Here is a 12688-nt window from a genome sequence, read left to right on the forward strand (position 1 = left end):
TAACGTGGTTCATCAGGACCCCGGACATATCAGGACCCCGGACATTTTTCAACCCAGTTTCATCCTTTATTTTCCACACGTGTTCTTTCCCCCAACAGTAATGGAATCATCAAATTGCGAAGCGCGAATCATTCTTGCTCTAAATGAGCTCCGATCAAGCAAAAAGAAAAGCATACGAAAGGTTGCATTAATATATAATGCCCCAAAATCGACACTACACGACAGAATAAACGGCATCGCTTCTTTGGCCAATCGTCGGCCAGGCAACCAAAAGCTAACGGAAAGGGAAGAGGAAGTAGTTGTCCAGTATATATTGGACCTAGATTCCCGAGGGTTTCCAGCCCAGATCGCTGATGTGGCCGCAATGGCCGATCATCTTCTCGCCGCGCGGGACGCGCGACCGGTTGGCAAGCAATGGGCTTATCGCTTCGTACAACGACGCACAGAATTAAAAACGCGTTTTTCTCGCGCTTACGATTTCCAAAGAGCTTTTTGCGAAGATCCTGACGCGTTAAACGCGTGGTTTCAATTGGTGGCCAATATGAGGGCCAAATATGGCATCCAAGACTGCGACATGTACAACTTCGACGAAACCGGCTTTATGATGGGCCAGATTTGCGCTGGAATGGTCGTAACTGGGTCCGAAAGACGCGGAAGAAGGAAAAAAGTACAGCCTGGCAATCGAGAATGGGCAACTGCAATTTGTTGCATCAGTGGCGACGGTTACGATATTCCCCCGTATATCATCGTCAAAGGCGTTTACCATTTGTCCAATTGGTATACAGAAGGCGGTCTTCCGGACACGTGGCGCCTCAAACCCACCGTTAATGGATGGACCGACAACGAGACTGGCCTCGACTGGGTTCAGCATTTCGACAACCATACAAAATCGCGGACAAAAGGCGTATATCGGATGTTAGTGCTCGATGGGCACGGCAGTCATCGATCCCCTGAATTCGAGGGCTATTGCAAAGATCACAATATTATTCCACTTTGCCTGCCTGCTCATTCATCTCATTTAACCCAGCCACTTGATGTCGGAGTGTTCAACGTCCTTAAGCGGGCGTACGGTCAAGAAATTAACGACTTTATCCGGGCCCACATTACCAGCATTAGCAAAGTCGAGTTCTTTTTGGCTTTTGCAGCGGCTTACAAAAAGTCAATGACAAAAGAAAATATGGCCGGGGGCTTTCGAGGGGCGGGAATTATCCCCCATAGCCCGGAAATGGTCATATCTAAGCTGGATGTTAGGCTACGGACGCCGTCACCTAAAGAGCTTGATTTTTCCAGCACCGACACCTGGGTCTCTCAAACACCGCACAACCCGACAGAAGCCGTTAATCAATCTACCCTTGTTAAAAGTCGAATCAGCTGTCATCAGGGAAGCTCGCCAACGCCTATTTTTAATGCTGTAAAGCAGCTAGCAAAAGGGTTGGAGTCGATTGCTCATCGAACCACACTTTTGGAAGCGGAGAACCGCAGCCTTCGGAAGGCCAACGAAGCGCTTAGCAAGCGGCGCAGGGCGCAAAAAACACGTATCCGCGAAGGAGGGTCATTTACCATACAAGAGGGTCAGAATTTGCTTCAATTAAATGGTGCCGATGGTCTAATATACGAAAAGAAAGATGAAAATGGGGAGGGGAGTAGTGCGCAGCCGGCGACTAAACGACGTTGCGGCAACTGCGGTAAACCTGGACATAATGCACGCACCTGTCAGGAGGATGCAGAAATGTCTGATGTACATATATCCGATTGCATTGAGGTAAATTGAACAACGCTGGCGTTGCAATTGAAATTGGAAGTACTATTGTGCAGGAAGAGTGTCCGGGGTCCTGATATGTCCGGGGTCCTGATGAACCACGTTAATGCTTTTTTTGGTAATTTCTTCCCCGGCCCTTCATGGTATATTTTATTTTCCATCCTTCCGACATAACAGCCCCGCAGCCCCATTATTAATAATGCGGCGGCAGTTAAAATACCAGAAATATTAATAAATTAAAAATTTTCACCTTTATTCGACTGCGGCCGCGATGCCCTCCCAGGCATTTCTTGCGGCGGTAACATCGCGTAAACCCCATCGGGATTTTATACGGGCCTAATTATTTGGTTTAATTGGGTCGCAATACGCGCCAAATTCGCAGTAACCGAAAAGGCCGTGCCACGGCGCCACTAAAACCGCAAAAAATACGGTTACAAAACACCCCCCGAACGACGGCGCAACCCGGTTCGATATAACCAAATTAAAATAAAAATTGTAACGGGACGTCGATATATAAAAAAAAATGTACCAAAACGTCGAAACCCATTTCGCCCGCATTTTACGGAATTACGAGGGCGACAAATATAAAAACCTTCGCAAATTAGCAATATCAATCGAGGATGTAATGTTGGGGCACCTTCGTTTATAAATATTAGGGAAAAAAACATCCCCGCTCTCCATTACGGTTCCCACCGAAAACCGACCAGGGCTCGCTTGCGGACAACCGCGCCGGTAAAGTGACGGTGCCCGGGGCGGCGAACCGCAGTTGGGCCTCCGCGGTAATCTCCGCGCGATCGGCGACCACAACCCCGTCGAAGGGGGCCTCACCCTACCCCTTCCGGTCAGGAAGCAGCCCGACTACCGGGTCCCAAGTCGGACCCATCAGCCGGGCCTGGACTCACGCGAACCTTTCGCCCTTGGGCGTAAAACGAGCGAAGCAGTGGGCGTTACCCCAGCACCAACTGGGTGGGCAATTAGTGCAGCCAACGTAACGATTAAGGATAAGCTTTTGGAAGCAAGAGCCCAGGAGAAAATTAAAAGGATTTTCAACGGAACCTCCATTACAATCCCACAAAGGTGGTACAATTATGCGGTCCCGGGCGTCCCCCGCACGATACACTCTCCCTGGGATGACGAACCGCTAGACGTACAGTAGTAGTTATATCAAAAAGAAGGCCAAAACACAAACAGGCCTTAATCCTATCGACTACAGACCTTCCCGGCATGGTTACAACCCGGCTACGGGGATGGCGACGTGGATAATCTCCTTTCTGCAACCGGCAGCCCGACTATTTACCCTATTCGGCAACAGCGGCAAATCGCGTCTAGTGGAGAAAAAACCCAGGATCCAATCTCACAGCGTGGGCTGCCGGGGCCAACTATTGCAACGCAAGGCGGTGCATCCGCCCCAAGAAATGTGGACAATGCAGCCGAAAGTGCACGCACGGGAATGCAAAGACCCCCCTAAATGCGCCAACTGCTGCGGTCCCTTCCCGGCAGGACATAAAGGGTGCCCTGCCGCGCCAAAGTTCAAAAAACAGTAGGGTTATTCGCCCTTCCGTACGGAACCTAAAGGAAATAAGGAAGCATGGACAGATCCGTTACGCCAAAAAGATAAAAAGGACTGGAATAGCATCACGGGTTAATATATAACCTAGGGGCAGGCCTTATAATTTGGAACCGACGAGGTATTTGCAAACGCAGGTACTGCAAGACCTTTTGGTCTATTAACCTATTTATTATATCGTTCCTACTCCTACTATTCCCCACTTTTCATAATTTCCTATTTTTCCTATTTTACCCTATTTTTTCTTTATCCCCTAGGTTTAGTTACATTTGTCCATTTTATTAATGGTTATTTTGCATTTCGCATTCCTGGACTATACTTTTCGGTTTCCCTGTTTTCACTAGCTTAAAACACAAAAGAGTATAAAACCAATATCGTTATTAAAGTCGCAGACCCCCCTGTTGGATAGCCCCCCCTTCCCCCCCGATGAATCACTCCCAGCCACCCTAAATAATATCAACACTGTTACGGCCAGGGTAAGTATAGCACGGAAGCTAGTTTATTGGCACCTATCGACGAAAATTCGCCTCTGAGGAAAGGGAACGAAATAAACAAAATTACGAGTTTAACGCGACGTAAATAAAAATATCACCCTGGTGGGTCGTTGGTTAGGGGTTAATGTTAGGACCTGGTCATTTTATAATCCAAATATCACAAACACGCAATTTATAAAAACGCGTTGTTCGATTTAATTTTTTCGAGGTTGATCCCATAATTTAAATTTTAATAAATTAATTAACAATGCCGCGATATGCGGAAAATGTTATGGAACGGGCCCTTATTGCAGTCGTAGCCGGCCAATCATTATGGAAAACCTCGATCCAATATGGAATTCCATACTCTACACTCCGGAACCGTTTTTTGGGTACCCAGCCATATAGTAAAGCCCAAAAACCGTCCCAAAGATTATCCGGTGTTTAAAAAGCCCGTCTTAACAACTTGGGTATTAACATAAGCCGCATTCGGGCTCCCACCGACCCACGAAGAGGCCCGAAAATTAGCCGGCCGGATCCTTAAAGCCAAATGTGATCTTCAACCATTAGGCAAACGCTAAATGCGTGGTTTTTTGGCCTGCCATCCCTCTCTAAAGGTACAAAGTGTCACGGCCAGGCATACATTGGAGAACCTCAGTGTATTAGGCGCTATCGACGAAAATTCTAAACTGAAGAGAAGAGAGAAATTACAATCGACGACGCGCTCAAGAGACGCGCTTAAATCCGGAGGTAGTGGATCCTTGTCCGATCCCTGGCTCGGTGTGGAGCCGAGTCGTGATTCTGAGGGTAGGTCTAGGGGCCTGATCCTCACATTACCCCCCTCTAAGGCCTGATCGACGTAGGCGGTCAGAGTCTTGAGTTTGTCACGTGTGTCTCCTCGGGGCCTTCCTCCGCTCTCGTGTCTTTTTCGCATCGTGCTCGGCAACATTGTCCTCGGGTCCGTCCTCCGCAAAAACATCCTCTGCTGCGCTCCTGATCCACTGTTGCAAATTTACCGGAGGTCCTGCTGCGTCCGGGTACTCCTTGTGAAAGGTATCCAGCAGTACTGGTGAATTTTTCAAGTCGCGGGCCTCATACCATGTCTCATCAGGGTCGAGTCCGACCCACGATACCTGATATTGCAACGTCTTCTTTCGTCCGAATAGACGTGAGGCCAACACTTGCTCCACCTCCCACTCCGGTTCTCCGTTAATTTCGACCGGTGGTTCCGGCTTTTGATACTGCTGAGGTAATGGATCCGTTGCTGCCTTGCGCAGTCGGCTGGCGTGGAACAGCTTACTACCTTTATACCAGGCAGGGGTGTCGAGAATGAAGCTGTGGCCCTTTTCCTCGAGAATCGTCCATGGTCCTGCATTTTGCGAGTCCAACTTGGTCGTAGGAGCTTCGGTGGAAAAACCCTTTTTGCTAACGTAAACCGCATCTCCCACCGTAAAGTCGACCGGTCGCCGCTTCTTATTAGCCTGCCTCTGTTGCTCTATCTGCGCTCCGAGTCCGTTGTTGCGGGCCAGTTCCTGAGCTTGCCGGGCTTGGCGGACCATTTCCAGCGCCTTTTGTTGCTGACCGGTCTCCAGGTCTTCTTCGGGTAAAGGTAAAGAGAGCGGGTCTCTAGGGCGAGCTCCGGTTTCTGCTTCGATCGGTGCCATGCCAATAGAGGCGTGGACGGACGAGTTGTGGCCGAAGTCGAAAGCGGGGATATGCCGTCGCCAATTCGTTTGGTATTTGTCTACATAAAAGCGCATTTTCTGATCCAATTCAGCGTTGGTAATTTCGACGCTGCCCTGACTTTGAGGGTGGCGGGCGCTTCCATGTTTATGCTTTGTTCCTGTCAACTCGTTTAGAGTGTTTAGGAACTCGGATATAAACGGTCCGGCGTTGTCGGAAAGCCATAAATCGGGGACGCCTTTCCAACGGTACACGGTCTGATAATACCGCATGGCCAAGGTCTCCGCGGTGTCCGTCTTTTTTCCCGGTAGGGTGGCCAAAAGTTTGGTCAATCGGCAGATGAAGACCCAGACGTAATTATAGCCTTCTTTATCCTTGGGCATATCTTTGCCGTCTACCATTACGTGCTGCCAACACCGTTTAGGCATCTCCAGTGGGTGCAACAGCCCAGGCGTCTTATCATGTCGTACCTTGTTGCGTTGACATTCGCGACAATTCTTAATGTAGCGTTTGACGTCTCGATTTCGGTCGGGCCACCAATAGTCCTTTTTCAGGCGGCTAAAGGTTTTATTCTGGCCTCTATGGCCGAAGATCTTGGGCTTATAAGCTTCGCGGATAAAAGCCGTTTTTAAAAAAATTTTACCATCCTGGGTAATCTCGGGTACCGTTAACAAATTGTCGTGGTAACCTAGGTTCTGTTTCAGGTTTTCTTCCAGGATAAAAGCCATTAGGTCAACTCCCTGCGGTGCGGAGGGTTCCAAATTGCTAATAGTTGGAAAAGGTTCGCCGGGTCGGGAATCGATCTTTTTTGGAGGGATTAATGCAATAATGCGGTCTAACACAATTCGGGCCTTAACCGTAAAATTGTCGATGGTTTTGCGCGAAAGGGCATCGGCTACCACATTATCCTTACCGGGACGGTATTTAAAAATGATATCGAAATTGGTCAGGTAATTAGCCCATCGTATCTGGCGAGCGGACAAAAATTTCTTGGTCGACTAATAAATTAGGGCTTGGTAATCGGTAAAAACACAAAATTTGGTACCCAATAGGGCTGGTTCGAAATCCTTTAACGTATTAATTACAACTAATAGCTCCTGGTCCTAAATCGGATAATTTTATTTAACAGGGGATATAGTTTTGGACGAATAACCGATTGGCTTCCAGCTGCCATCGTCCTGTTGCTGCCACACGACACCGGCGGTGGCCCTGCCACTGGCGTCGGTGTCCATCCTGACAGGCATACCGGGTTTGAAGAAACTCATCACGGGGGCGGTGATCACCAGCTGTTTCAGCGCTTCAAAGGCAGATTTCTGCTCGGGGCCTCTTTCGAACGGGACTCCCTTTTTCAATAATCGGGTCAGAGGTTCTGCTTGTTCGCTGGCGTGATGGCAGAACGTCCGAACGAAATTGCATAAGCCTAGGAAGGATCGTACTGCCGAAACGGAGGTGACGTCGTCCCATTGCCAGCTGGTGATGGCTTCGACCTTTTTGGGGTCGATGCGGATACCTTTACCGATCTCTAGAAGTAAACCCAGGTACTCGATTTCGAAAACGCCGAAACTTGACTTTTTGATATCGCCTTGGAGTCCGGCTTTGTGCAGCCTGTAAATAACCTCCTCGGTTTGCTCAAAATGGACTTGCTCCGATTTATCCTCGGTGTAAATCAACACGTCGTCTGCGTAGGCGCTCGCGAAAGCGTCCAGCAGTTCATTAAGCTGAGCGTTGATAAAAGCTTGGAACCAGGCGGGTCCGACCTTCAGTCCAAAGGGTAGGACCTTCCACTGAAATGTGCCTTGTCGCGTTTTGAACGCCGTTAAATACCGTGACTTCGGATCCATTAGCAATCTGTTAAAAGCTCGAATAATGTCGATCTTGGTCATCCTCCGGGCTTTTCCACACTTGCTCAACGTCCCGGCCACGTCGGGGGCAAGTACTTGTCGTCCTTTGATGAATTTGTTTACCCATCGGTAATCCACACAAAAACGTTGCTCCTTCGATTGCGGTTTAGGAACGAACAGAGTCGAAGCTGCGGTCTCCTCCATTGTCCGTTCAATGAAATCGATCCTCAGAAGTTCGTCGATGGTTTCCTTTTCCAACTCCATCATCGCGAAAGGGGTCGAATAGCGGGCTGGCCTCCCCTCCAAAGGTTTCTCGAGTTCCAAAACCACGTCGAAGCCGGGTCGGCTAGGCGGGAGAATCGTCGACGCCTTTTTGGAAAAGAAACCTTCAAGGTGGGCAAGTGCTTTGGGTAACTTGGCTCGTACTTGCGCGATGTGCTTCGGGTCTTCGCCTGCAGGAAATGGAATGGGATGTCCATCGTGAGTCTTGTTCCATTGCAGGGCTAATACCGCATTAAGGCTGGTTGTAGGCGTATCGTTTACTGGTACCAGCGGTATAGGCTCCGTGGGTAACGGGGATCGCTTCCATCGATCTTGACGTGGGTCGTTAAGAAGGGCACAAATATTTGCTGGCAGGGCTTTGTTGGAAACGGTCTTTGGGATAGTCGGAAAGGCGCTAATTTCTGCGATCTGAGCCTGGTTTCCGTGTTGGCGTTTAGGGCCTTGAAGTATCTTGCGGACCTGGATGCGACGGTCTTCTTGTTCCATCTTGCGGTCCCGGCGGACTGCGTCAGCTTGGGCCTCGAGGTCCAGAGGCGGATTTGAACGTTGTACGACGATTGCCGGTGAGTATTGGGCCATGGCGGGCAGGTCGTTGGGCCAAACGAAGCTGCGGGTAGCTGGGAATAAGCCTACTCGATGCTTCGTCCACCATTCTTGTCCGATAAACACATCGTGTGCCGTTTCGAGGAGGATGAATTTCTGCCGTGGGAATTGTCGTCCGTCGATTTGCAAGGTGAGCCGAAGGTATTCGGTGGCTCTTGCGGTGACCTTCCGGTTAAAATCTCCAAAGTCCAAAGGTTTGGGGAGCTTTTTGATAGGTAGCTCTAAACGTTGGGCGACCTTTTTCGCGAGGCTCGGTCGGATGGATAAGTACACATCTGCTCCGGTGTCACAGAGAGCTTGGGCGTTGAGACCACGACCTTTGTCTTGCAGTTGAATGGGAGCAAGGAAGGTGTTTAATTTGGGTGATCTATCGATTTTAGCTATCTGAGGCATGCAGACTGCCGAGGAGACTTCCGGCAGCCTTAGCAGTTTTCCGAATCCGACGAAGATGAGCTGTGGCCGGATCGTTCACCAGCTTCTCGATCGCCTTCGTGTTGAAGGGCGAGGACGGCGGCGATGTGAGCGGCCTTTTGGGGGCAATTGCGTGCCAGGTGCCCGGCTTCTTGGCAAAGGAAGCATTTACCCTCAATGACCAATTTGGCGTTTTCTCTGCTGGGCGACTTCGGTGCGTCAACGGTCTGTGTGCGGGCTTGGTTCTTGGCTTCCTGGCTGTGCCGGCGATTCTCGCGTCGACGCTGTTTGCGTTCGGCGCTGGCTGAACGCTCACGGCGCTCTTCCCTCTTTTTGCGGTTCTCGCGGAGCTCCTCCCAAGCGCGTTGTTGGGCCAGCGCCGAGTTCGCAACTTCTCCGGCAAAGGTCTCGTACGAGATATTTGGGTCTTTGGATAGGCTGAGAAGCTGGGGGTTCAGGTTGGCAGGAATGTGCTCATAGAGAACCAACTTGCGTTCCGTTTTGGCAATGTTGGCTTTATCGGCTAGGCTGTTAACTTTGCCAATAAACTGGTGGATGTCTGTTGACTTGTCCGACAGACTAAACTTCAGGTGACGAAGCTCCTCACGGGCTTTGGAGGCTTGATTGTCATCGTGGTAAACAGCGGCTAGGGTCGCGACCATTTCGGCCGCGCTGCTGAAAGGCATAATGGTGGATTCATAGCGGCCCGAATTGCAATAATATAACCGGCGGGATAACGCTGAAACGACGATAAAAATCTTAAACTGTTGTTTGAAAAAATATGCTGTTTGTAAATAACAATTAAAATATATATTTGGGGGTAAGGGGTCAGCGGTCGACATTTAAAAAACGTTCGTTGATTTTGAAAAAGTATAAAAAGAACGTTTTGGACAAAAGCTTACAATAATTGTAGTAATTAGAATTTTAAACGGCAAAACGTCGTCTTTACGTTTGCGAGATATTACGTTAATCGTTCCGATATTATTATTGCGGCCGATTTTTACTTTGTTTTCAAACATGTATTTGGCGTTTTGGAAATTAAAAACGCGCAAAATAATATTGCAGGCTTAAGAATAATAATCGGATTGAAAAGACGTTAAAAGAACGTTCCAAAAAAGAAATTCTAAAAAGATTGTCGTGAAAAGGTTTTATAATGGTTTATACAAATATCCCTATTTGCATTTTGTATAACGTTTAAAAACGAATGTATATTGAAATAAATACCAAAGCGACAATTGTAATTTATTTTCCTACCAAACGAAGATTTAAATAACCGAAATGGGGAACTGGCTGATAATTAATAAAACGAAAAGTATTTCCAACCATTAAGAAATTATTAGCGGCGCGGAAAAAACAATAAAAGAAAAAAACAAAAAACGAACCGTTATTAAATATAATGTCGTTAATTAATAATTGGTACAAACAATTGGAAAAATAAAACCAACAAGAAATAAATGGTAAAAAAACAAAGATAATAATTTTTAGCGTGTTTAATTTAAAATGGTAATAACGAAAAATATAAACAATTTAAAACTACAAAATATCCTTAAACTTATAGCGAAAAAAGTTTTTTTATAAATAGAATAATCGCTAGAAAGTTTGCAATTAATTTATAAAACCATTGCGGTTATTAAATAATAAAGTAAATAAATAATAGGAGCGTTAAACAAAATTATCTACAATTATTATTTTTAAAAGCGGGTTCCAAGTTAAATAACAATTATAATAACAATTTATAATTTCCGGTTCCGGGAAAGATAAAAAATTCGGCCAAAACGTTAAAATAACGATTAAAAATTTTTAATAATAAGTGTAAGATCGATACCGCCGTTTGCAGGTTTTTCGTTAATTATAAATAGCAAATTTAAAAATTCTTAAACGCGAAAAAAACAAAAAAGTTGCCGGTATTAGAATAAAGGGGATCGCGTTTAATTTGTTAATTTGATTTAATAATTTACGTATGGTGCCCCACATCACCCGCACGTAATTTATTTAATTTTCGACCACGGGTATAAATAGCAAAAAACGATTAAAAATTCAAACGTAGATAGAAAAGTCGTTAGACAAAAATATATTAACTTTTACCCACAATAAAATTTTGTTAATCCATCGATTTATAAAGGCCTATTAACATTTTTATAATATTTTCACGTAGTTTATTATGTGCGGGGCAATAATATTAGGCGCAATAGAGAAAATAACTTTTATTACAGCCAAAGTAGCCGGAATATTTGAACATTTTCGAGCTAATAAACTTAATATTGGAAACCAGTTTTTATTATTTTTCCAATATAATAATAAGTCGGCTTTTAAATATAAACTTCCATTTCACAATATAAAATACTCGTCGTTTTTCACTTATATTTTACCTTCAAATAAACCCGAGTCCGGATCGCTGTTATTATATAAATTAATCCTACTATTCTTATAATAAAAGCTATTATTTATTTAATTTGTTAAAAAGAAATTTTCCATATTATTATTTAAATTATTATTAGGTATATATCACGTGCAGATTTATTAATGCCTAAATATTAGCGTATAACCCTAGGGGCTGGGTTTTGCTAAACCTGTAAATTTGCGTTACGTAAACGTAATAGGAACGCCGCTTATGAATAAAGGCTCCTAGATCCTAAAAATAGCATATTAATCCTAAATCTTTAAAAATTAATTTTTAATCCAAATGCTATTGCTATAATATTATCGTGGATTATTATACGGTATATTATTACCCTATATATTATTAGCTAGCGTGTTCCTAACCTACATCCAATCCCCGGTCGTAATAATTTTAATCCTTCCATTTGCGTTATTTATATAATAACCGATATTTATTTGAGCGGATTATTGAAAGTTACTAAACCTATGGTCGATTTTGACGTTAAAAATAATACGCCAACTCGAACGTTATAAAAAGTTTATATAAAATAAAAATGGATTTCCAATGGAAAATTAATTTTTTTTTAAAAACAATTCCAATTTTTTATCTTAAAAAACGTTAATTTTTCAAAAATAAAAAGAAAAAGGACATTAAAAATCCCCAGTTTTTTTATTTTGGAATTTTATTCATTATAAAAATAATAAAATAATTGATTATTATAAATATAACAAATATTTAAAATAATACCCAAAAAATATTATATAAAGGAACGCAAAGTTTTTTACGGGGTTTTAACCCTATTAATTGCGTTTTAAAACCGTTATAATATTTATATTTTGGGGTTTTCAAAACCCAAACGTACCGTTACCGAATTTAATTGGAATATTTTCGTTGAATGGACAAAACATTTTATCGAAATTAATAAAATAAAAAAATATCACGTTAATATTAAAATAAATTTAATATTTTATGGAATACTCCTTTTTAATTTCCATATTTGTTTTTTGAATTTAAAATCCCCTATAAATAAAAAAATCGAAAAGAATTGTTATTTACGGTTTTTTAATAAATTGGTATTTAAACTGGAATATATATTAATATTTATTATAATATTATATTTTTACCCGAAATAAGAAAATAATTTGGGTATAAAAATATGAAATAATATTAAGAAACGCAAATAAAGCGTTAAGAATAATCTAACAAGATAATTTTCCAATAAAGAAACCAAAAATTGCGAAAACAAGTAAAAACGGAAAGGACGGGGAATCGCAAATTGCTTAAAACAATATTTCCTAACGTAAAAATAAGAACAGAATTAGGGGAAATAACGGACATTCCGGCGGAAATTGGACAAGACGGAAGTTTAACGGAATAAAACGTAAATCCGGGGGGTTCGAAAATTTTAAATATTGGAAAAATCGAAAGAATAAATTTATTAAAAAGCCAATCCGATATTACCATTGCGATAATAATACGCATTTTGTCTGTTAATATCCGGAAAAAATTTCGGAATTAAATAAATAACAAACGAAAATTTCGGGCCAATTTAAAATTGAAAAGGAAATTGAAATTTAAATGGTTAAGGGGTAAAAATATAACCGATATGGATATTTCCGAATTTATTTAATTTTTTATTAAAGAAATTAAATACCATTATAAATTTTCGTTATACATTATTACGGATAT

The 12688-nt window shown here is 43.5% G+C and overlaps 1 protein-coding gene across 1 annotated transcript; it reads right to left on the reverse strand.

Annotated features, from left to right (window-relative positions):
* Positions 1-11734: 11734 nt before the first annotated feature.
* PpBr36_11355 (uncharacterized protein) lies at positions 11735-11907 on the reverse strand (the record flags this gene model as incomplete). The annotated part of the gene is made up of 2 exons (XM_029898457.1): positions 11735-11796; positions 11862-11907. 2 exons carry the CDS (start codon positions 11905-11907, stop codon positions 11735-11737), a joined length of 108 nt encoding a protein of 35 aa, XP_029743317.1.
* Between the last annotated feature and the right edge of the window lie 781 nt (positions 11908-12688).

The sequence above is a fragment of the Pyricularia pennisetigena genome (assembly GCF_004337985.1).
Source record: "Pyricularia pennisetigena strain Br36 chromosome Unknown Pyricularia_pennisetigena_Br36_Scf_17, whole genome shotgun sequence".
NCBI lineage: Eukaryota > Fungi > Ascomycota > Sordariomycetes > Magnaporthales > Pyriculariaceae > Pyricularia > Pyricularia pennisetigena.